At 37.7% G+C, this 26,598-nt stretch overlaps 1 protein-coding gene across 1 annotated transcript in view; it reads right to left on the bottom strand.

Annotated features, from left to right (window-relative positions):
* Positions 1-26,598, bottom strand: part of ADAMTS12 (ADAM metallopeptidase with thrombospondin type 1 motif 12) — a 563,652-nt gene that overhangs the window by 245,343 nt on the left and 291,711 nt on the right. The window contains exons 4-5 of the mRNA XM_003340624.4: positions 17,707-17,903; positions 14,020-14,103 (exon numbers count right to left, since the gene is read on the bottom strand). Coding sequence (XP_003340672.2) covers positions 14,020-14,103; positions 17,707-17,903 — 281 coding nt within the window. The remainder of the gene's footprint in view (positions 1-14,019; positions 14,104-17,706; positions 17,904-26,598) is intronic.

The following is a 26,598-nucleotide window of genomic DNA, read 5'->3' on the forward strand; positions in this document are numbered from 1 at the left end:
AGACAAGTACCAAAGTTGGCTATCATCATGGCTCCCCCTATCCCTGAGACTGACAAAAATCAGACCAGGGAATGACACTTCCCTATATCACACACAAAAATCTAGTCCTTTTTTCTTTCTTATAGTATGGCAACTTCCTGTAGTCTTGGCTGAAAATGGGTAAGTGAAATTTTACGGCATTCTGTCTTACAGATAGAAATTACTTTAATTGGACCCTAATAAAAGGGCCTGTTAGAAATTTATTGGACCCTAATACAAAGGCCTGTTATGAATTTATTCTTCTTTACTCAAATTTTTATATATTTAGATTTTGATATTTTGATTCTGATTTTGAATTCTACCTTCTCAAAAAAAGTTTAATCTTTCTTCCATTATTTTTTATGTTTTTGTTTTTTTTTTCTTTTGATAATTGACTTATACACCCCCATAACTCAACCATGCATCCTGAGCTGAACTGGGTATTCCTTAACACCCACTTTGGGGGGTGGGGGTTATGTTTTCATAAAACACAAGATTTAAATTTTTTTGTTCAAGAAACATCTTCAAGGAAAGAAGCTTGCTAACTCCTAAATCCAGAGAATGAACTGTTTGCAGAAAGATGCCTGAGAAACCTACACTACATCAGGAAGATCCAAAAAGAACTTTGGTTGTGGTTGATTGAACATTTAATTTGAATGTATACTTGTATGACAAATTGTTTTTGTCACATTTAACATTGGTTTTGCTGTCTCTCTCTTCTATTATCCTCTTATCTCTAACTATTGTAGTTATTATAGGTAAAATTTTGCATGCACCTGTAGTTAGACGATTTAGAGCAAAGAGGTGATTATGTTTAGTGATCCGTTGGGGAGACTAGTCCCCCAATCATCATCAGGGGGATTGTGAATTTTAGTTTTACTCCGCCCTGCTTAGTCTTTAGAATTCTAGCAACCAGGAATGTATACACCCCCACTTAAGGATTAACTATAGGGGAGGATGGCCTATGACCAGCATGTGCTAGCAAGTGACAAATCAGAAACAGCTGACTGACACCCTGGGCTGTCCTAAGCCAAGTTTAAGCCACCATTGGTACATGTGAGATGCAGGAAGTGAGGTAATGAACGTTTTTTATATTTCATGTCACTTCCTGTGAAGCTCTCTCTCAGCAGCATTGGGAGATTTTGGTGGTATTTTGGTGTGCTTGTGGCTTTGGTGGACTTTGGCAGTGGAATTTACTGGGGGGGTTCTGTAGTGTGGTTTAAGTGAGGCAGTTTCCCTGAACGGGCACTTGGTGAGTGATAAGGCTGACTTCCCTTTTCCTTAACCTTCTGAAGGCACTATCCTCCTCAGAGGCCCCTCATTTTTGAGGAGGCCTCATGGCTGGAAACCAAGCTAGATTTAATCTTCTGAGAAGGCCCCTTGGCTGAGGCCTCTAAACTCCCCCTGGCTTCAACCAGGCTGGAACAGATCTTCTACCCTTTCCCACTTCTCCTTCTTAATTTCTTCCTTCTATTGTAAATAAGCCATCATAAAATCCCATACTGACTTGAGTATTTCATTGGTATTGAATTTAAATCCCTAGTGACCACTAATATAATATATTCAGTCTCACCCCCCACATTTTACCCCTAACAGATAGGCCTCAGATACTTCCTACCTGTGTGATGCTGGGCAAGTCAAATAACCCTGATTGTCTATCCCTTAATGCTCTTCTACCTTAAAACCAATAAAAAATGTAAGAGTTTTTTTTAAAAAAGAATTGTATTGTTCAAGGAGCAATACAGATTAGGATATGCACAAATACTTTTCAGGAATGAAGAAGAGTGATACCATTTGGGAGTAAAGGTAGCTGTCCAAGCTTGTCCAGCTTTAAAATCTTATAATCTAAGATCTTTGTGTAACAGATCTAAAAAAGTCACCTTGAAATTGTATTCCAGTCCTCAGTGCAGTGAGGAGCACATACACATGGATTAATAAATGCTTGCTACGTGACACCTGACACCCAGCTTTCACTTGTGGCTCCCAGTAGCTGCTAGTATGTGGCAGCGGCCACAGCCTGGGTAACGGCTTTGACAGGCTGGCTAAACCTTGTGAGGGTAGCCATCGGGTCATCGACCCCTGGTGAACCAGGGCTTTGCTCACCCAGCATGTGAAGACTGCTTACGCCGAAAAGACAGAAGAAACCAATAAGAAGGTTCAACGGCTGAGAGGGCAACGCAGCAAAGCACTGTGGAGTGCTTAGGGCGTGTTGGAGCACAAAAGACAACACGGCCATTCAATGCAGCTGAGGAAGTCTCCAGGTGTAACGACTTTTTGTGCCACTGGACCCAGGCTTCCAACACCGAGAGAGTGGGACTGTCTCTGTGCATGGACTTTTCCACTTAAATCTCCTTCATGCACAAGTGTTTTTGTGCACACTCATCTACATCACAGATGAAAGTGCACAAAGACAATCGTCATCCTCGGTTACCAAGAGACTACTACTACTGCTACAGTGACTGATTTTTAAAACCAATGAGATCCAAAAGATAAATGGAGAATTTTAGTTAGATAGAAGGTAATAAGAATGGCCCCCTGGTTAAATCAATTACAAAAGGTAAAGAATTTAGAATCACTAATGAGAGATTTTCATGTTTGTTCAGACTCATTGATAAAAAACAATGTAGAAAAATGCTGACAAGGCTTTTATAGGAAACAATTTTATTTAACTAGGTCAAAGGGAAGATAAAGAAAAGAGAAACAAAAAAAGCCTGTGCTAAAAGGAACCACAAAGATAATCTAATCATATACTCTTGCCTGTCTCCTCTCTTTGGCAGATAAAGAAACTGGGCCTCAAAGAGGTGAATCAACTTGTCCAAAGTCCCATAGGTAGTGAGTGGCACATCAGAGTCTCTGCTTCCCATTATTTGGAGCTGTCTCTCATGCACACAGCTCTCTTCCTTTCTGTCTTGATCTTTAGCTTTTACATTATTTTAGTGTTGAAATTGCTGCCGATTGCTGTTGCAAGAATTGTCACACTGCTGAGAAGGTGAGGAATTGGTTGAGCTGTTTGTCATGAATCAAGAAAATGAAAATTGAGCACTGAGCTGACCACCCTTCTTACAAGAAGGTACCTCTGCTGTCAGATTCTGAGCTGCACATTGATTTGAGATTTAATAAAAGCCCAGGTAAAAATGAGATTTGCCAAGCACTGTGATCATTCTGGAGAAGGGAATATAAAGGTCTTTTAGTACAGTATTTTTTATTTTGACTTTATTTATTTTTAGGAAAATGGTTTTGGATGGGAAAAAAAAAACAAGGTGACCATGTTAGGGAAGAGTGATCCAGAGTTCTCCCACTCACCCCAAGGACTGACTACCTTTGCTCTCTGCCCTAATGAGGCTGCTTCTTTCTTTTCTGATACCCGCGAAGCCAGGATACTCAGAGAAATCCCACTAACTATAGTAACCTGACTAGAGGGTCCTGAGAGTGCTTTACTGGATGAAAGCTTTCTCTACACAAAGTCGTTGCCCAACATCCCTTCTTTGTCCATTTCTAACACTTTCTGGGTTTTATTCAGAACCTTAAAATGCTACTCATTTTCTTTTATTGTGACATTTCAAATTAGATATCCTAGTGACATCTCAAATTCATCATGTTTAAAACTCAATTTTAAAGTTACAAGGAACTTGATGAAGCAGATAGAGCATGTCAGAAGACCTGGGTTAGAATCCCACCTCAGACGCTTCCTAGCTATGAGGTCCTTAAAGAATCACTTACATTCTCTGGGTCTCAGTTTCCTACTTGTAAAATTAGGGAATTTGAATGGTCTCTAAAGCTCTTTCCAGCTCTCAATCTAAGACTGATTCTGTAATACATCGCTGACTCCCACTTTGCATTACTGTGAACTTGACGGATATCAAACAGAATCGTTTTCATATAAGAAGAATAGAAAAAGAGAAATGCATTTGAAACCATGTATATCAATACTGCACAACTTGTTTTTTTAACTATATAATAAATTTAACGTTTTTCTCACCCCACTTCGACAATTTTTCTTGAACCATTCCCCTTCTAATCCTAATTCTATCCTAATCCAGGTCTGCATATATTCCCATTTAACTATGATAATCATGTCCAAATGGTTCATTCTACCTTGCAGGTAGGCATTGTGGTGAATAGAGCATCACTTAGAAGATCTATGTCCATATTTGGACCCAGGCTCTTGCTAGCTTCTTTTGCTGGTCAGGCACCCTACGACCCTTGTAAGCTCCTTTTCTATTTCACAAACTTATTTGTGACTGTGGGTCAATCTTATTTTATGTGTTTTCCATGTTAATTTAATTCATAATTATAATTTCATTAGCTGCTTGAAAAAAAACTGGATTATTTACCAAAACCATGTGACTCACCAATTTCCAACCTTGCCCTACTACTGAACTGTCTTTGCTTACAACCAGGACTTGAAATGCTCTTCTTTCCTCATTCACCTGTGGCAGTTCTATTTGGGGTTCAAGGCCCAGCTCAAATGCCACCTCTTCCATGAAGTTATTTTCCTAGATGGAAATTATTTTTCCCTCCTTCTAAATCCTACAGCACTTATCTGTACCCCTTTTATGTATTTATCACATTCTGCCTTACATTATTATGATTGGTATACTAGACAATAAACTCTATAAGGTCAGGGACCATATCTTAAATCAAAGGATCTTAAGCAGGAGTCTGTGAACTTATTTTATTTAATGTTCATGTTTGCATTTCAATATAAAAATTTCCTTTGGTATCATGTATATATCATGTATTTAGGAACATTTTGATAAGAGGTCCATAGGCAACTGCCATATTTACAAAGGGGTTTATGATCTAAAAAATGGTCAAAAGCCTCTGTCTTAAATATTTGTGTGTCTCACTGATTAGAACAGCAAGTCTTTCATCCTAGAGGTGCTTAAGAAGTCTACATTGAACAAACAAGTGAATTAAATAAATATGGAAAGCAGTATGAGATTTGTATGAACAGAATGCAAAAATAGGCTTATGAAGGAATCAGCTTCCAGAAGGGATTCAGGCTTCAGAGGAGGCTTCTGAACTCATTGTTTAGGTAAAGCCCCTATGTCCCAGATCTTCAAAACACTGCTTGATCAACAAAGGAACTCAGTGTGATGGTTTTATCTGATCTTGGTTCTAAATCTTTCCCACTTTCCAGAAGGCCCTACTCTCTGTTCATCATGTTCACTCTCAGTATATGATCTGTCTTTTTCTTTTTAACTTTACTGATGAAATTGAGACGGTTTGATATGAATTCTCTAAATTTTCCTCCCAGGCTATCCTCTAGCACTGAGGAATCACAGGGTTTTTGTCTGCCAATGACCTTTTCTGCTTCTCCATTCTTGACTGGACACTGATATCACCCCCAATTTCTAGCCCCAAGGGAAAAAACTGTGAATCTCCAAGTTATTTAGACCCTGCCAAACCTACTCCTTCCCTTCACAATGGCAGTTGATCTATACTGTTGAGCAGAAATGGCTGCTTAGACTGCTTGAATGAAGATCAATTATTTTCTATGTGTAATCTCCACCAATTAGAATTTGACCTTCCTGAGAACAAGGATTTCCTTATTTTTTTTATTTGTACCCCTAGTACTTAGCCTCATAAAGGTCAGCTAGGTATAGTGCAGTAGATAGAGTGCCAGACACAGAGTCAGGAAAACTCAACTTAGTGAGTTCAAATCTGATCTCAGAAACTTCCTAGCTGTGTAACACTGGACAAGTCATATAACATGTTTGTCTTGGTTCCTTATTTGTAAAATGAGTTGGAGAAGAAAATGGCAAAGCATTCTGGTGTCTTTGCCAAGAAAACCCCATATGGAGTCACAAAGAGTTGGACATGACTTAAAAATAACTGAGCAACAACAACAACAAAAGTACTTAGTATCATGGTTGGTACATAGTAAACTTTCTTTTTTTTTTTTTTAAATATATTTTATTTGATCATTTCCAAGCATTATTTGTTAAAGACATAGATCATTTTCTTTTCCTCCCCCCCCCACCCCCCATAGCCGACGCGTAAGTCCACTGGGCATTAGATGTTTTCTTGATTTGAACCCATTGCTTTGTTGATAGTATTTGCATTAGAGTGTTCATTTAGAGTCTATCCTCTGTCATGTCCCCTCAACCTCTGTATTCAGGCAGTTGCTTTTTCTCGGTGTTTCCACTCCCATACTTTATCCTTTGCTTATGAATGGTGTTTTTTTCTCCTGGATCCCTGTAAGTTGTTCAGGGACATTACACCGCCACTAATGGAGAAGTCCATTACGTTCGATTATACCACAGTGTATTAGTCTCTGTGTACAATGTTCTCCTGGTTCTGCTCCTCTCGCTCTGCATCACTTCCTGGAGGTTGTTCCAGTCTCCATGGAACTCCTCCACTTTATTATTCCTTTTAGCACAATAGTACTCCATCACCAACATATACCACAGTTTGTTCAGCCATTCCCCAATTGATGGGCATCCCCTTGTTTTCCAGTTTTGGGCCACCACAAAGAGCGCAGCTATGAATATTTTTGTACAAGTCTTTGTGTCCATTATCTCTTTGGGGTACAGACCCAGCAGTGCTATGGCTGGGTCAAAGGGTAGATATTCTTTTAGCACCCTTTGGGCATAGTTCCAAATTGCCCTCCAGAATGGTTGGATCAGTTCACAGCTCCACCAGCAATGAATTAATGTCCCTACTTTGCCACATCCCCTCCAGCATTCATTACTTTCCTTTGCTGTTATGTTAGCCAATCTGCTAGGTGTGAGGTGATACCTCAGAGTTGTTTTGATTTGCATCTCTCTGATTATAAGAGATGTAGAACACTTCTTCATGTGCTTGTTAATAGTTTTGATTTCTTTATCTGAGAACTGCCTATCCATTTCCCTTGCCCATTTATCAATTGGAGAATGGCTTGATTTTTTGTACAATTGATTTAGCTCATTATAAATATGAGTAATTAAACCTTTGTCAGAGGTTTCTATGAAGATTTTTTCCCAATTTGTTGTTTCCCTTCTGATTTTAGTTATATTGGTTTTGTTTGTACAAAAGCTTTTTAGTTTGATGTAGTCAAAATTATTTATTTTACATTTTGTGATTCTTTCTATATCTTGCTTGGTTTTAAAGCCTTTCCCCTCCCAAAGGTCTGACATGTATACTATTCTGTGTTTACCCAATTTACTTATGGTTTCCTTCTTTATGTTTAAGTCACTCACCCATTTTGAATTTATCTTGGTGTAGGGTGTGAGGTGTTGATCTATTCCTAGTCTCTCCCACACTGTCTTCCAATTTTCCCAGCAGTTTTTATCGAATAGTGGATTTTTGTCCCAAAAGCTGGGATCTTTGGGTTTATCGTATACTGTCATGCTGAGGTCGCTTTCCCCCAGTCTATTCCACTGATCTTCCTTTCTGTTTCTTAGCCAGTACCAAATTGTTTTGATGACTGCTGCTTTGTAATATAGTTTTAGGTCAGGGACTGCAAGGCCCCCATCATATGTGTTTTTTTTCATTATTTCCCTGGATATCCTTGATCTTTTGTTCTTCCAAATGAACTTTGTTATGGTTTTTTCTAAATCAGTGAAGAAGTATTTTGGTAGTTCAATGGGTATGGCACTAAATAGATAAATAAGTTTGGGTAGGATGGTCATTTTTATTATATTGGCTCGTCCTATCCATGAGCAGTTAATGTTTTTCCATTTGTTCAAGTCTAGTTTTAGTTGTGTGGCGAGTGTTTTGTAGTTGTGTTCATATAGTTCCTGTGTTTGTCTTGGGAGATAGATTCCTAGGTATTTTATTTTGTCTAAGGTGATTTTGAATGGGATTTCTCTTTCTAGTTCTTGCTGCTGAGCTGTGTTGGAGATATATAGAAAAGCTGATGATTTATGTGGGTTTATTTTGTATCCTGCAACTTTGCTAAAGTTGTTGATTATTTCAATTAGCTTTTTGGTTGAATCTCTAGGATTCTTTAAGTAGACCATCATGTCATCCGCAAAGAGTGATAACTTGGTCTCCTCCTTGCCTATTTTGATGCCTTCAATTCCTTTATCTTCTCTAATTGCTACTGCTAGTGTTTCTAGTACAATGTCAAATAGTAGAGGTGATAATGGGCATCCTTGTTTCATTCCTGATCTTATTGGGAATGCATCTAGTTTATCCCCATTGCAGATGATATTAGCTGTTGGTTTTAGATATATACTGTTTATCATTTTTAGGAATGACCCTTCTATTCCTATGCTTTCTAGTATTTTTAATAGGAATGGGTGTTGTATTTTATCAAAGGCTTTTTCTGCATCTATTGAAATAATCATGTGATTCTTGCTAGTTTGCTTGTTGATGTGGTCAATTATGTGGATGATTTTCCTAATGTTGAACCAGCCCTGCATCCCTGGTATGAATCCTACTTGATCATGGTGAATGATCCTTCTGATCACTTGCTGGAGTCTTTTTGCTAGTATCCTATTTAAGATTTTTGCATCTATATTCATTAGGGAGATTGGCCTATAGTTTTCTTTCTCTGTTTTTGACCTGCCTGGTTTTGGAATCAGTACCATGTTTGTGTCGTAAAAGGAGTTTGGTAGAACTCCCTCTTTGCTTATTATGTCAAATAGTTTGTATAGTATTGGGATTAACTGTTCTCTGAATGTTTGATAGAATTCACAGGTGAATCCATCAGGCCCTAGGGACTTTTTCTTAGGAAGTTCTTTGATGGCTTGTTGGATTTCAATTTCTGATATGGAATTATTTAGGAATTCTATTTCCTCTTCTGTTAGTCTAGGCAGTTTGTATTTTTGTATATATTCATCCATTTCTCCTAAATTGGTGTATTTATTGCCATATAATTGGGCAAAGTAATTTCTAATGATTGCCTTAATTTCCTCCTCATTGGAGGTGCTGTCCCCCTTTTCATCTTTAATGCTGTGAATTTGCTTTTCTTCCTTCCTTTTTTTAACTAGATTGACCAGTACCTTGTCTATTTTGTTTGTTTTTTCAAAGTACCAGCTTCTTGTCTCATTTATTAAATCAATAGTTCTATCACTTTCGATTTTATTAATTTCTCCCTTAATTTTTAGGATTTCTAATTTGGTTTTCTGCTGGGGGTTTTTAATTTGATCGCTTTCCAGTTTTTTCATTTGCATTTCCAATTGATTGATCTCTGCTCTCCCTTGTTTGTTAATATAAGCATTCAGGGATATTAATTTACCTCTGATTACCGCTTTGGCTGCATCCCAAAAGGTTTGAAAGGATGTTTCGCCATTGTCATTTTCCTCGATGAAATTATTAATTGTTTCTATGATTTCTTCTTTAACTAAACGGTTTTGGAGTATCATATTGTTTAATTTCCAATTGGTTTTAGATTTGGTTTTCCATGTACCATTACTAATCATTATTTTTATTGCCTTGTGATCTGAGAAGGCTGCATTCATTATTTCTGCTTTTCTGCAGTTGTGTGCTATGTTTCTGTGACCTAATGTATGGTCAATTTTTGTGAATGTGCCATGTGGTGCTGAGAAGAAGGTGTATTCCTTTTTATCCCTATTTATTTTTCTCCATATGTGTATTAATTCTAATTTTTCTAAGATTTCATTCACTTCTTTTACCTCTTTCTTATTTATTTTTTGATTTGATTTATCTAAATTTGATAATGGTTGGTTTAAGTCTCCCACTAGTATGGTTTTATTGTCTATTTCTTCCTTCAATTCTCCTAGTTTCTCCATTAGAAATTTGGGTGCTATATTATTTGGTGCATACATATTGATTAATGATATTTCCTCATTGTCTATAGTCCCTTTTAACAAAATATAATTACCTTCCCTATCCCTGTTGATCAGGTCTATTTTTGCATTGGCTTTATCAGATATCATGATTACCACTCCTGCCTTCTTTCTATCAGTTGAAGCCCAGAAGGTCTTACTCCATCCTTTAATTCTGACCTTGTAGGTGTCAACCCGCCTCATGTGTGTTTCTTGAAGACAACATATGGTAGGGTTTTGGATTCTAATCCATTCTGCTATTCGTCTACGTTTTATGGGTGAGTTCATCCCATTCACGTTCAAAGTTATGATTGTCATTTGTGGACTCCCTGGCATTTTGATTGCCTTCCCTAATTCTAACCTTTTCTTCTTCGGCTCTACCTTTTAGTCCAGTGATTTACTTTGAAACAGTCCCCCTTGTCCCCTCCCTTGATGTTTCCCTTTTTAGTCCCTCCCTTTTTGTTCCCTCTCCCTCCCCCCTCTCTTTCCCTCCCTTTTTGTTCTCCCTCTCCCCCTCCCCCCCTTGGTTTTCCCTTCTCCTTACCCTTGTTGGGTAAGATAGAATTCAAGATCCCAATGGATCTGGATGTTTTTCCCTCTCAGAGCTGATTTCCCTGAGATTGAGGTTTAAGTAACCCACCCCCCTCTCTTCCTCTCCTTCTTATAGGAGTTTTCTTCCCCTCCCCTTCCCATGTGAATCTTTGTGTGAGAACCATTATTCTATTTGGTCTTTCTTTACCCCCTATTTATACATTACATTTTCCCCACATGTTAGTATACATAGGTTGATATAAATGTAGTCCTTATAGAAGAGAGTTTGAGTAAAAGAAGAAGATAACATTTTCCCCTTTCCTTAATATTTACCTTTTCAGGTATTCCTTGCTCTTTGATTTTCGGTATCAAACTTTCCACAGAGCTCTGGTCTTTTCTTTGCAAAAAGTTGGAAGTCTTCTATTTTGTTGAATGCCCATACTTTCCCTTGGAAGTATATAGTCAGTTTTGCTGGGTAGCTGATTCTTGGTTGGAGACCCAGCTCTCTTGCCTTTCTGAAGATCATGTTCCATGCCTTACGATCATTCAGAGTAGAACTTGCAAGGTCTTGGGTGACCCTGATTGGCATTCCTTTATATCTAAATTGTCTTTTTCTGGCTTCCTGTAGGATTTTTTCTTTTGTTTGATAGCTTTGGAATTTGGCAATTACATTCCTGGGAGTTGTCTTTTGGGGGTTTAGTGTAGAAGGTGTTCTGTGAGCTCTGTCAGTGGCTGTATTGCCCCCTTGTTCTAGAATCTCTGGGCAATTTTCTTTGATTATATCTTGTATCACCATGTCCAGTTTGGTGTTTATTTCTGGCTTTTCTGGGAGTCCAATTATTCTTAAATTATCCCTTCTCCCCCTATTTTCCAGATCTATCACCTTGTCGGTGAGATATTTTATGTTCTCTTCTAATTTCTTGGTATTTTGGCTTTGCTTTATTGATTCTTGCTCTTTTACACGATCGTTGTCTTCCAGCTGCCTGATTCTGGCCTTTAAAGCCTGGTTTTCTTTTACAGTTTGGTCAAACTGGTTTTGTAGATGCGTGAATTTCTTTTGCATTATTTCCAACTTTTCCTCCCAGAAGGCTTCCATCTTTTTGGTCATTTCTGATTCAAATTCTTCATAGGTTTGTGGAGAGTTTCCATTTCCTTTGGAAGGTTTTGGAGCATTTTCTTTTATATTATCTTCTGTCTGCTCTGTATTTTGTATTTTGGCTCCATAGAATGTGTCCAAAGTCGCCCCTTTCTTCTTATTTTTCTTGGTATTTTGGGGCTTCTGTGGTTCTGTGGAGTTTGCCATTTCTGAATGTGGAGGATTAGTTTTTCTTGTCTCTGTCTGGTGATCAGAGGCTTTAGTCCTGGGCTGATTGTCTATGAGCTTTCCCTGGGTTAAACTGAATATGCCTCACTGGAACTGGAATGGAAGGGTCGGACCACGAGACCACACTCTCCCCCCAGCTCGCTTTCCGGAAGTTGCCTTCAGAATCGCTGGCCGTGAGGCTGTTTCGTCGGCTTGCGGGGGGATGGGCTGCAGCTAGCCCAAGCTCCGAGGGCGAGGACTTTCACTGAGACTTGGATAGCAGGATCCAGCCCGTGAGGCTGTCTTGCCCGCCCTGAGGGTTGCTGTTGTTTCGACCAGCTCTCTGCAGCGGAAGCCCCAGGCAGTAACTTTCACCGGGACTGTAGAAGGCCCTGAGGGTTCTGCTCTCTGAGCCCGGCCGGGCTGCGGCTTCCGGGAGCCTTGGACTCTGCGCTCCTACCCCTGGGGTCCGAGGGATCTCGGGTTCTGGCTTTTGAGGGGAGCCGTACCTTTTGATCCGGGTCCAGGTCCAGGAGGAGGGTTCCCAGGGTCTGTGCTGTTGATCGTTTTGAATTTCGGCGCCTTAGGAGCTTATCGTTTGAGATCGGTCGGGAAGGGTTTTCCGGAAATCTGAGCTTTAGCTTTCTCTAAGCCGCCATCTTAACCGGAAGTCTCTACAGAACTCCATAGTAAACTTTCAAGAAATGTTTTTTCGTTCTTTCATTCATGCAAGCATATATGCCCTCAAAGCATTATAGAAATGACTTTAAAAGTCAACTAATCCAAATTATGCCTAAATATGAATTGCCTCTACATCAGCCAACAATCATATGACCTCTCTCTGAAATCCTCAAGGAATGAGAATTGTCTCCACTAAATTTCTTCTTCTCTGAGCTTAGTATTCTTAATCTTTAATTTGATAATCACACAATATATATCCTGGGTTTCTCACATCCTATGTGCCCTCCTTGGGAAAACACCTAGTTTATCAATAATCTTCATAAAATGTAGTGCCCAGAAGTGCATGAAACATTATAAAGGTGATCTTACCTGGGCAGATAAGTTGACTGTCAATTCCTTTATTATGGACGCAATATCATTTTTATTTGCTTTTGTTTGTTTATTGGGGGGGGCAACTCTGCATGTAGCACATAACAGGTGCCTAATAAATGCTTATTGAACAATTGATTTCTTTGGTATAAGGAATTTCCAGTCATTTCAGTCGTGTTTTGTGACCCCAATTTGCTTTTTTGCTCTTTTTTTTTTTTTTTTTTTTGGCAAAGATGTTAGAGTGGTTTGCCATTTCCTCCTCCAGCTCATTTTATAGATGAGGAAACCAAGGCAAACAGGTTAAGTACCTTGGCCAGGGTCACAGAGTTAGTAAGTGTCTGAGGCCACATTTGAACTCAGGAAGATTAGACTTCCTGACTCCAGGCCCAGCACTCTATCCTCTGAGCCACCTACCTGCCCTGAGACACCTATAATGCCCTAATGTTAAAAACTTCATTTATTACTCATATTGGCACCTACTCTGTAACTTATAGTCTTAAATGTCTATGGCACTGAGAAGTTAAGTTAGCTCCAGGTCACACAGCTGGCAAGTATTTGAAGTGGGATATGAACCCAAGTCTTTGTGACTACAAGGCCTGCTATATATCTACTAGACCAGTTGTGTTCAAACTAAAAGAAAAAAAAAGCAAAAAGGTAATACTGAAGGTCTCATATTGACTTAAAAACATCAAATTAATGTTATTGATGTTTTATTGTATTTTTTACTTATTGTATTAAATACAATTTAATTTGGTTCTGCCATAGTTGGGAGAGACTCCATGCATGTGGGCCTTCAGATCATTTGTTTGAAATTATAGAAATAATTACTAACTTCACTGAAGAGAATGACAATGGGGAGACAACATATAAAAATCTATGGGATACAAAGAAAGCAGTACTCAAGGGAAAATTTATAATGCTGAGTGCCTATAGCAACAAAAGTGAGAGGAAGGAGATCAATGAATTGGGCTTGCAACAGATCATTTGTTTGATACCTCTACACCAAGATTTGCTGCTTTCATTAATACAAAATCAAGCATGTACTTTTGTTTTTGTTTTTCTAAAGCAAGTCATTTAATGCCCCTGGTCTTTGGTTCTTCATCTGTGAAATGGAAATGCTTGACTGGTTGTCCACTGAGGTCCCTTCTACATTAAGACCTGTGATCCTATAATATTCACACACATCACTAATTTTCTTGGGATAGATAGTTCTATATTGTTAGTTTTTTTTTTCCTTTCCAGATGCCATCTGAACATTCTTCTGCTATATTTTATGCCTGTCCTACTATCTAATCTCCAAGTCCCACCTAGTTTAGTATGTTCCATCCCCTTAGAATTCCCCAGTCACCCCCTACCCCACCGGCCCAAATTAGGGGATAATGAAAGATACACTGTTACCTCTTCTTCTTCTAGTAGAATGAGCCGGACTACTACAATATGAATAGCATTGCCAATGCTTGGATTATGGAATAATCCAGTGACCTACAAGGCAGAGAAAAGGAGTTAATTGCATTTCAAATTCAATAAATGACTTAAGAAATATGCAAACCAATTTTGATTATGTTCACCTTGTAACAGGCTTACCTTTTTTTTATACTGTCAGAGAATTGGATGATACAGTGTGTCATGAGGAAGAGCAAGAGGCATGCTAATGGAATATTCTACCTTATTGGATAAATTATTCATGTAAATCCCAACTTTACTTGGTAATGGATTAAAGTCACAGAAAGAGCTACTCTTCCTACTCTAGTCTTTATTCCTTAACTCAAGGTATTTGTCCTTTTACTGTTACCCACTTGAAATGGTAAGTCCTAGACAATCTAATTTTCTACTTGATTTTAATGTGTTTCCACTGTGAGAAACATACTTGCCATTCATACCTGCCAGCCTCCCAGAGGATACATATGCAGGTCTCAAGTTAGGCTTTTATTCCTTTGTTAATTGGTGTATTTGTAAGTGAGCAGCATTACTCTCAGCAAAGCTTTTGACTGCAAACAGGGGTTTCTTAGGAACCAAATGGCAAAAATGTTTGTTTTCCTTTGGTTTCTGTATTCTAGAGTCTGAGTGACTTTGAATAGGGCCTTCACCATAGTATACTTTCTTTTTCACAGTAGACTTAATAAGATCATAACTTGAGAACTGGAAGGAATATTTTGGTCATAATTTTGCAAATAAGGGAACCAAGGCTCAAGTCAGACTAGGGTCTGGAAAGAGTTAGACACTCAACAATCTACTGGGAAGGATGGGAAAGTGGAAGACTAAGAGATTGGGAAGTTGGGAGGGTGCAACAGATCCCAGGAGCAAGATGGAAATTCAGCCAAGAAGACAGTCAGCATTGTGGACATGTAACAGAAGGTCATGGGATCAAAGAATCATAGATTTAGAATTGGAAATGACCTTAGACATCACCTAGACCAACTTTCTTTAATTTAAAAATGAATGAAAAATAACGAAACCTAGAGAGGATAAGGGAATTGTTCAGAGAAAGCATTAGAGGTAGGAGTAGACTCCAGATCCTTTGACTCAAAATCCAGTGTTCTTTCTACTGATCCATTCAGCCTTCCACCCACTATACTATAGCAGAGGTCCTGGAAAGTAGATGGTCTGGGAGCACATAGCAGAGACTTAGCCATTTGACTTAAGATTTAGTGACCAGGCTCTACACCAAAGGATGAGTAGAGGGAGAAAGAGAAGACTTTAGTTACAAAGGAAAACCATGTGAGTTACCAATAAAAGGGCCCCAGAGACATGACAGAAATCAAAAGTGAAGCCTCAGTCTTATGAAACAAAATAAGAATAACTTGGGTCCTGGGAACAACTCTCAAAATCAAAAGAAGATGAGAAACAAAGTTAGTGATGCTGCGCTGCTGGCCTATGGAACTTATTCCATAGGCTGACATAGACCTATCCTTAATGAGGACAAAATGGAAGCAGTTGGTAGGAACTGGTGGGTGATTCCAGTTGTATTCTAATGCCCTACTAAAAACCAGTGAGTATAAAACTGAGTATGCTGTATGGTAGGAATATGGCTAAGAAGGGGCAAGGGTGGAGTGGGAGGATAAATGCAGACACTGGTCAGCAGAATGAAGGTGACTGAGCTGCCAAGGACATAAAGGTGTCAGGCTCACCATTCTCTGGTCAATAAAGATTCCTCTTAGCACCTAACTAATCCAACCCAGTCTGTGAGTCAGTCAACATGCAGGAAATGTATGTGTGTGTGTGTGTGTGTGTGTGTGTGTGTGTGTGTGTGTGTGTGTGAGATACAAAAGGAATTTATTCTAGAACATATCGCACTAGTCTCCCCTCTGCATGGAAGGAGGAACATGTGTTCTCTAAGAACAAGGGAACAAGGAACCCCTTGAATGAGCCTTCTCTTGTAAGATACTTTTCTGAAAGCAGAGTTGCTTTGCGGAAGATACACAAGATGGAGTGAGGGGGCAGATTGAACCTAATCACACCACCTCATCTCCATTTAACATGTTCAGGGCATCTATCCTTGAGTTCACAATAGCTTAGTCATATATCTAACAAAGCTGGGCTCTTAATGGTGAGAATCCAGAGAGGCAAGAAAATTTTAAGTTTAAATAGCAATGGCACTTTCAGAATGTGCATTGGCACTATTTCTATAAAACAAGCCAGGACTTGTGAAAATTTGTAATTCTTAATTACTTCCTGTCAAACAAGTGAACAGAAATCGATACTTTCTCAGTTGACACCACTATTAGTTTCAATTTTATTTTCAATGTGAACTCCTTAAGCTGAACTGCCTGAAATTTTATTTACATTTTTCTTCTTTTTGCTTTTTTTTTTTAATTTTAGGACAGGAAGATTTGAAAAATTATCACAGAATTTTAGTCTTGGAAAGAAGCCTCAGAGACAAGTTATGATTTGGTTCAACCTAAACTTGAACAGGATTTTATATTCTATAATTTCAGTGAGAGGTGATCATCCAGGTTTTGGTTAAAGGAGAGCCTACTTCCTGCCTAAGTGCCACTTTGGGGAAAGTCAAATTGCTAGGAAGTTTTTTCTTATATTAAACATACTCATGATAAATGCTTTGGTTTACTTTGGGGAAGTTAAATAATATAGCTAGTTTTGGGCCATGAGGTTCGTTGTTGTTGTTAGGAGTCACAAGTTTTCATCTTTTCTATAACTCTAATTCCAAGCTACCTGCTTGTCCTGGAAGAAATAAGAGGGGCATGGGTTTTAGAACATTGGTTGCCAAGGTCAATTAAGGTAGTCCTTTGATGACAGACACCGTTCATCATTAGGCCATTAGAGGGAACTTTTCTATCTTAGTAAGACCTATCAAAACTTGTAGTCTGCTTTGCTTCTGAGAACCAGGGCTACTTTCAGACCATAATGAGGCTTTAGAGAAATACTGTGTAAGGTTTGGAGATATTGCCTGCAGTGTAAAAAGTGACCACACTGATGAGATCACTCATCTTTTGAAACAATTTGCTCTTTCATATCCTGCATCTGTAAAATACTCAGAAGTTAGAGAAAAATACCAAAAAAATTAAATTTGAAAACATTTATTTTTGTTTTGATATATGATACTTTTATCTTTCTCATCTGTTGGATTCCTCTCTAATTACCTTGTACTTATATACATACATAGGTTCTCTCTCTCTCTGTCTCTCTGTCTCTGTCTCTCTGTCTCTCTCTGCCTGCATGCCTGTCTGTCTCTCTGTCTCTCTCTGTATACGTATATGTATGTTTGTGTATGTGTGTATATAGCCCTGAAGAGTAGGTAATTTAGCTTTGTATTACTAATATCTAGCAGAGTACTCAGCACATAAAAGAAACTTTTATCAAATTTTTGTTGATTGATGGATTCATACATTGACAGATTTGAGATTGTTATTAAAATTTCCTTTCTTAACTTAACACACTATGAAAATGCCAAAGACATACTTCTTAGAAGTCTCAGTTATAAGAGGAAAATAATCTTATTTGGAATGTTTCTTCTCACTCAGCCAAAGTTGGAATGGTATACTAATTCCAGCCATAAAAAAGGAACCAAAACAAAGAACTTTCTTTTTTTCTAACAAGAAGTATTTCTATCTACATTCCTCAACATACCATGTTCATGATGGTGAGGATGTAAGATTCCACACTGTCACTTCCATGGTATTCAATCATCTTTGTATCTGCTACAACTAGAGTCTCCACCCATCGTTCTTTGCTGATGGATCGCCGAGAAAGTCGTTTCTTTGACATGCTGTTCCTCTCCCAGCTTTCTCGTTGTTGTTCCTCCTGTTGAAACATGGCACGACTATCTAAAAGTAAAACAAAAGATAAAAGGTTTGATCAACTTTTGGATTCATTGTTTATTTGTGTTTGTAAAGATTCAGGCAAATGAGGAAATATTGTATAAAAGAAAAAATATACATATAATCATATACTACATATGTGTATGCATATGTATGTGTATGTGTGTATATATATATTTCCCAACCTGGAAAAAGTAAAGAATTATATAATCATAAGAGATGCAAATACATGCCAGCGAATGATACCAAGTATAAATGAAACCCAATTTGAATTAAGAGTTAAAGGCCAATAAAATGTCATTGGGAAAGAATGTAGCAATAATCAGAGCATCAAAATAATGCTTTGGTTTTCATTGCTATGCTAGCAATAAAGTTGAATCTTGACTCTGTTCTTGATCAAGTCTGTGGACTTGATTTGCTGTTTCCTTGTCTTTAAAACAGAACTGATACTTTTCCTACCTACTCCGAAAGACTAGCTATCAACTTTTTCAAAATGCTAATAAAAGGTGTAGCGAGGTAACATGATAGATAAAGTGCTGGACCTGGAATCAGGAAGGCCTGATTTCAAATCTGACCTCAGACCACTTACTAGCTATGTAACACTGGGGAAATCATGTAACCCTGTTTGCCTCAGTTTTCTTATCTATAAATGATGGAGAATGAACTGGAGAAAGAAATGACACACCATTCCACTATCTTAGCCAACTGAATCATGAAGAGTAAGTCAGGTCTGAAAAATAACTCAACAATAAGAACAAAATTTTTTTCTTTTTAAATTTTCTTTATTTTTAATATATAATTTTATTATTTTTCCCATGTTATATGATTCATGAAAAACAAAAAAATTAAAATCAGGGCATTTGTTATTGGGAAGGATGCTGTAAAGAAAATTTAGCATATAATACAATGCATATACAGAATCATAATGAATTGGGACCTGAATGGCAAGAGAAGTGATGATCATCACCAAAGAAATAAAACCAAGTCTTGATCAAAACATACTTTTTTTTAAAGAAAAGGACATTAGTTTAAAAAAGGCAAATGTTGAGCATAATCTGTGAAATTAAGAAGATATGAAAGGGTGAAAATGGGTTTGTTCACAAAATTCCATTGAAGCAGAAGTTGGGAACATTCCCTTGAAGTTTAGAGAAAAAAAACCTGGTGATTTAGGTAAAATAAGACACTCCTCACATAGTACATCAAAAGCATCATACTCCAAAATGTAGAAAAAGAAGAAAATATGAACAAATGAAAACATATCACATCAATTCATGAACATGATTTACTAAGGAAAAATAGAGATTCAATTCAATTGAATTTTTAAAAATTGATTGGCTAGGTATCTCTAGTCTCACAATTCACCTTGCCCACCACTGCACTGTACAGGATTTGGACTTCTAGAGACCAAGCCCTAGAGTACTTAATTCTGCCATGCCTGGAGCTCTCACCATGAAGTCTATCTATGATAAAATATAAAATCTTCTGGTTGGCATTTAAGGCACTTTATAACCTGATCATTTCCTATTTTCCAGTGTTCTTTAACTTAATTCTTCCTTGCTGTTTCCTGAATACTATCCTCCATCTTGGGAGAGTTGGGAAGAGTTTTCATTGGCTATCTCCATATCTGGAAGGCCCTCCCTGCTTATCTCAGTGTCCTGTCTAGTCTCGAAATCCCACATTCTATAATAAACCTTTTCTGGTTTCTCCTGAAAAAAAAAAATATATATATATACACATACACACACACACACACACACACACACACACACACACACACACACACATATATATATATATATACACTTAAATAATAGTTTCTTTTAAGATAAGAGAAGGGAATTGGGATGATCTATCTAAATAAACCTTCAACCAAATCTTGTTGGTAATTGTAGAGAGATAGTATCTACACTACCAGTTATTTCTCTACCTAAAAGTCCCAGTTCCTATAGTAAATGATACTTCTCTAAACCAAATTTCCCCCTTGGATGGTGATGGAGGTAGATGGGTAGGAAGGAAAGCAGGACCAGAGCTCAAAGCGATGGTCTCACTGACAGGTGGTTTTGTGTGTGTGTGTGTGTGTGTGTGTGTGTGTGTGTGTGTGTGTTATTAGCAGCTCTAGAAATATCTCTCAGCATCAACAGGATCCACAGGAACAGAATGGATCACAAGGAAAGCCATAGAAGAGAGAATATTTAGCTCTCTAGATACACCCTAGGAGACTAGACAGAAACTCCTCCTGCTGCCTGCTTAACTGTCTCTCTGAGAAGCAGCAATAGTCCTACCACTTCTCCAGAGTTCTGGAACATTCCTGCTTCTGCCTTTCAACATTACTCCTGCTCCTGCTAATTTCCCTATAACAGCCCTCCCCCCCCCTTTGCACAAAGCCAAAATTGTATTGAAAACAATATTTTGGTATTTGTGCACCAACAAACTTATACTCTGCCTAGACCAAAACTCTTACCCAAAATAATAAACAACCTACACTCATCTATCTTATCCTATCTAATACTATCTTAATCAAAGAAAGGAAAAGGGAAATTATACAATAAACCATTACAAAGTTCTAAATATAGATCAAACATATGAAAAAGCAAAATAAGTTATAACACTCCCCAATTTATCTTGATTATATTTTGTTTTAAAGTTACTATTGTATGCTGTCTCCCTCATTAGATTATGAGCTCCTCAAGAGCAAAGAATGTTTAACTTGTTTTTGCCTTTTTTTTTGGTATTTTCATTACTTAACACAGTGTCTGGTACATAGTAGGTAGATAATAAATGATAGCTGACTGATTAGCAAGACCATCTTTTTACCATCTACCCTACTGTGATCTAAGTAGCTAAAACTACCCCAACTCTACTTTATTCCTCTGGAGGCCATAGTCAAATCACTACTGCCATTCATTGCTATTAAGAAGAACTATTGAGACAAGTTAGCAAACTCCCCTATAGCTTCCAAACACCATCCAAATGATTCCACAAACCAAAACAACTTTCCCTGGTCAACACGCTGAGCCATGGAGATACCAATACAAAAATGAGACCATGACCAAAAGGAATTTCAATGAGTTATCTCTCTAGTTATAATGTACATTCCATTTAGTCATGAACTCTCACTTCTGTATTAGTATCTCCAAGGCTTAACATGGTGCTTAACAGAGAGTTACAAATATATACATTTTTTTCATTTACTCATTCACTGTGCTGGGCATTGGAGAATGAGAAATAAGAAGAAAACAATCCCTACCCTTAAGGAGCTTACATTAAACTTCAGGGGGAATGCAACATACACACTGAAAAGAACATGAATTGAGTGAATAAGCTAAGATAAAATATTTAGAATTAATGGAAAAAGGGAAGAGATTTAATGACTGGAAGATAAGGGAAGGCTTCAGTGACAAATTGTAACTAAGTTGAATATTGAGGGAAGATTAAGAACCTGAAAGGAAGAGAGGACAAAGAGCATTCTTCAGCCTAAATTATTCCTTGGACAGAGCTATGAGATAGAATGTCAAATATAGCAGTAGTTAATAGTTCATAGTTTACTAAGAATGGTTAATAGTTCTAGCTAATAGTTATATAATAGTTGATTGTGCTGTAGAGTAATAATGGAAAATAAGCCTCTAGTGGTGGGCTGGAATAAGATAATCAAGTGATTTTAAATTTCAGGCTCAGGAGTTTGCATTTTATCCTAGTGTGGATAGAGAATCACTGGAATTTTCTAAGCAGGGAATTTAAATGATGAGACATTTGCATTAGCATGATTGTTTTTGGTAGCTCTGTGAAGGGTCAACTGGAGAAGAGACAGAATAAAAGAAGAGGGAGAAGAATGAGAATAACACTGTGAAGTAATGAGAGCCTAATCTAGGGGGACTGGCTATGAGAAACAAAAAAGGGGGTAGTTTTGAGAGATTCTATTGAGGGGGACTCAACAGGACATTAAAAAATGACTAGTTGTAGTGAATGAGAAAGATTGAAGATATGAGAATGATTTTGAAGCCTGAAAACCTGGGTGGTTACAAAGATGGCAGTGCCCTCAACAGAAAGAGAGACTTTTAGAGGTGGAATGAACATAGTCAAGAAAGATGATATCATTTTATGGTTATGTGGTAGGGAAAAAAAAAGAAAAAACCCATCAGGATAGCTCCTTTGCTGGCCCTAGACTTAGACTGCCCATTATAAATCCTAAAAGACCATTTTGTTTCCAAGGTAGGGGAAATTGGTCCAATCAGAATAACAGAAAATTAAACCTGAAAAAATTCTCCAGCAAGGGCTGCTACTTATCTGGACTTCAGAATTTGGTCCTGGAAGAATCCAAGAGTGGAATATGTTGGTGATGGAATAGTATTGTGCTATAAGAAATGATTAGCAAGAGGATTTCAGAAAAATCTGGAAAGATCTACAGGATCTGATGCAGAGTGAAATAAGCAGAACTGAGAGAACATTGCACACTATAATAGCAATATTAGACAATGATTATCTGTGAAAACTTGGCTCCTCTCAGCAATGCAATGAACTGGGTCAATACGGAAAGACTTATGATGGGGAATGCTGTCCATTTCCTAAGAAAGAACTGTTGGAGTCACCTTTTACATCAGTTTATCCTTGGTTTAATTTTGAGGTTTTGGTACTGTATGACTGTGATCTTATAACAATGACCATTATGGAAGTGCATTTTGCATGATAATAAAAATATTTAAAAGAAAAGAATCCCAGAATTGGAAGAGACAAAGAGGAGCATATTTTTCCTAGGAGGCTTGCACTGAAACTAATCATCTCATACTCTCTGATTCATTGTATTCCCAAAACAGAGTCCAGGGGAAAATCTCTTACAGCTTAGTTTTGTTCCTATGAAAGGTCTCTCCCAAAAGAGACTGGCGGAATCTTTTCTAAAGAAGTTGATCATTGAACGAGGTAGTAGATACTAAGGACAAAAGAGCTATTTATTCCCACAAAATCAATACTTAAAAAACAAAAGACTTATAAGAGTGTGAACTGTCAAAAAAGGTTAAATCATGAATCCAATCCAATAGCTCAGTAACTTGTCTTCCTACTCCTGTTAATTGTGGTGTTTAACTGAAAATCAAGGCAAGGACTAAACAAGAATAACTGACATCCCTATTTCTATCTCTGAGTGGTGGAATAGAGTGTTATGCCTGAAGTCAGGATAAATCATCTCCATGAGTTCTAATCTGGCCTCAGACACTAGCTCTGTGACCCTGGGCAAATCACTTAACCTTATTTGCCTTACTTTCCTCATCTGGAAAATGAGCTGGAGAAGAAAATAGTTTACTTCTCAGTACCTTTTCCCAAGAAAATCCCAAATGGAATCATGAAGAGTTCAATGGGATTAAAAAGATTAAATAACAATTATTCCCAGACCTGTCAAAACTGAACATATCCTTGACTGGTCTGTTCTAATCTGGAGAACCCTTCAGAGAAAGATCTTTTTTTTTTTCCCCCCAGTGTTTGGTAGTTTAAGTCGCTTCAGGCACCTTTTACCAACTAGTCCAGCACTTAGTGATCCCTTTGTATTCTGAATTCCTAGCACTTTCAACCTACACTGCTCATTTAGCTCCCAGCCGGTTCTATTTGTGATGCTTTTCATCCCCTTTTTATGTTTTGTCTGTCCAGCGAGTCTATGAAGCACCACAGACTGAATCTTTTAACTCTGTGCCCCCAATATCCCTAAGATACTATGGTACTCTACCCAGAGCAGGCACTCAGAAATCAATATCTGTTGATATTAATGATTTTCTATGATTTATGTTGGTCCTAAATGAACCTCCTGTAGAATATTAACTATAGAATCATGTATTTTAGAGTTTGAGATGACCTTAGATGCGATCTCCTGCAAAGAACAAAAACCTCTTCTCTATTATCCTTAATAGGCTGTCAGTTTACCTTTCTTTGAACTCCTTCAGGGAAAGGAAAAGAACCCATTACCTCATAAGGTAGTTCATTCCATTTTTTAACTGAGGGAATTTTATTTTTTCTTTTAATTGATTAAAAATGTATGCCACAATCTTTTCTATCCATTGGTCCTAGTTCAACTCTTTAAAGCAACAGAAAACAAGTTCATAGCCCTCTCTTTTGGCTCGATTCTTCTTTCATACCACTGCTAGAACAATTTTATTTTATTTACCCAAAGATCTTATGTGCCTACTCTAACCAAAAAAGGGAAATGGCCATCCCCAAATCACCAATTTAGACAAGTTTATTCCTTTGACTTTCTTAAACTGAAATATCTATCTGTAAGGCATGTCGTCTTCTCCCTTTGGAAAGTTCCTCATGTAGCCTCAAAATTGTAGAAAGACCCCACATTGGCCTTCATTCCCCTCCTGGTCCTGTTCTTGGCTCTCAGAGTTCAAAACTATGCCTTTGTGCTGATTGTCTCCTGTGTTGACACAGGAGACATTTGTCTCCTGTGTTGTTGTAGAGATTGTTGTTTTAATTGTTTTTCAGTGAAATCCAACACATTTGAAACTGGCTAGGATTTTCTTGGCAGATATACTGGAGTTATTTGTCATTTCCTTCTCCAGTTCATTTTTCAGACGAGGAAACTGAGGCCAACAAGGTTAAGTGACTTGCCCAGGGTCACACAGCTAGTAAATCTCATGCCAGATCGGAGCAAAAGAAGATGAGGCTTCCTGACACAATCCTTGAAGTGACCTAACTGACACTAAATAAAGTTTTATTATATTTAAAAAATATAAAACAAAACATTTTTAGCTAAAGGGCCTTTAAAATGGCTCTCAGCCTGTTATTTTCTGTCTATTATATTGCCATTGTTGATTTGTTTCATTTCCGATTCTTCATGACTCCATTTGGGGTTTTCTTGCAAAGATACTGGAGTGGTTTGCCATGCCCTTCTCCAACTCATTTTACAGATAAGGAAACTGAGGCCAACAAGGTTTAAGTATTTTGTCTAGGGTGACACGGCTAGTAAGTATCTGGGGCCAGATAGGAACTTGCAGAGGCTCATCTTCCTGACTTCACCCTCAACATTCTACCTATACACTCTGCTTTCTTAGCTGCCCTTAAATTAAATTTTGTTATATTTTAAAATGTTAAAAAAAAGTACATTCTTAGGTAAGGGCCTTTAAAATTGTTTTCAAACAATATTTGCTGGCTCCTGAGTCTTCTTTCTACTATAGAAAGCATTAAATAAATATGGCTGAGCAGCTGGGTGGCAGTGCATAGAAGGGGGGGGGGCTTAGAGTCAGAAAGACTCATCTCTCTGAGTTCAAATCAGTCCTCAGACACCCATGACACCCTTGGAAAGTCACTTAACCCTGTTTACCTCAGTTTCCTCATCTGTAAAATGAGCAGGAGAAGAACATGACAAATCACTCCAGTATCTTTGCCAAGAAAATCCCAAATGGAAACACAAAGAGCCAGACACAACTAAAATGATTAAACAACAACAAATAAATATAGGGGAGGGGAAGCAATGTTTGTTTTATCTTTTTTATATTTCTTCTTATTTTACTGTCTAAAGATGAATAATATTATAAACAGAGAGTTGGAGGAAGGCATCTTTCCCTTAGAATGTGACATTTGATTCTGATTTTAAAGGGCGAATAGGAAAATAATAATTGAAAAGGAGAAGTGAAACACATTCTAAGCAAGATATTCAAGAGCAAAGAGTCAAAAAAGTAGGTAGAATGTTTAATATCCTCTTTGGCTGGGGTTTAGAAAGCATGGATGGGTATAACATGAGATGAATCTGGCAAATTGGTGTTGTGCAAAATTATGGAAGGCTTAGAATGCTGACAAAAAGGCTTCGAAGTATATTTTTTAGGCAATAGGGAGTCACTGATGAATTTTGAACACAGGAGTGACTGATTAAATCTATATTTAAAGGCATTTGGTAGCAGGATCAAAGAAGGAATAGTGTGGGGGAATGAAGGCAAGCAAGCACCTGTTTGGACAATGTTACAGTAGTTCAGGCAGGTACTTATGAAGATCACTAAGAGTAATGGAAGGACAGATGCATGGAATGTTGTAGAAGAGCATTGGCAATATATTTAGTTGCTGAGTAAGAAATAGAGGATAAGAAAAAGTTATAGGTGACACCGATTTTGTGATTATGATTGAAATAGTGAAGTCAAAAGGTAATCAGCTTGGTTTTGGACATGTTGAGTTTGAGGGGTCAGCAGGACATCCAGATAATGAAGTTATCCTGAAAGCAGTAGGTGATGGGGGTTCTATAGCACTGAATAGAAGTCAGGGCTAGAGATTTAAGATTCATACAGGTTAGACTATTTTCAATGCGTCAATTCTACTTTGTATAGAGGAACAGAAAATGAAAGAACAGCTCCCTCCAAATCATTTGTTTGCAAGTCTTATTAAAAAAAAAAAAAGTCCTGCATTGTATAATAACACCACAGGGAGATAGTTAAGGTAAATATATCCAAGAAATCAAGTAGTATCTAAAGGATTGCCCAAGAGGTCCATTCTAAATCCCCTCAACAATGAAACTAAAAGGTTAAATCTCATCAGCTTTTAAAAAGAATTAGATATAACTATTCTGCTTATGAATCCAGCCCAAATACATTTGTGGGGTAATGAAAAGGTCCCTGGTGTAGGATCTGATCTGCATTATGAACCTGGATCAGTTGCTAGTTGTGGAGGAATACTTGCAAAGTTACCTCTTTAAGCCTGAGTTTCTTTAGGATGTTGGTAAATATATATTAAT

This window comes from Monodelphis domestica, chromosome 3, assembly GCF_027887165.1.
Source record: "Monodelphis domestica isolate mMonDom1 chromosome 3, mMonDom1.pri, whole genome shotgun sequence".
Classification (NCBI taxonomy): Eukaryota; Metazoa; Chordata; class Mammalia; order Didelphimorphia; family Didelphidae; genus Monodelphis; species Monodelphis domestica.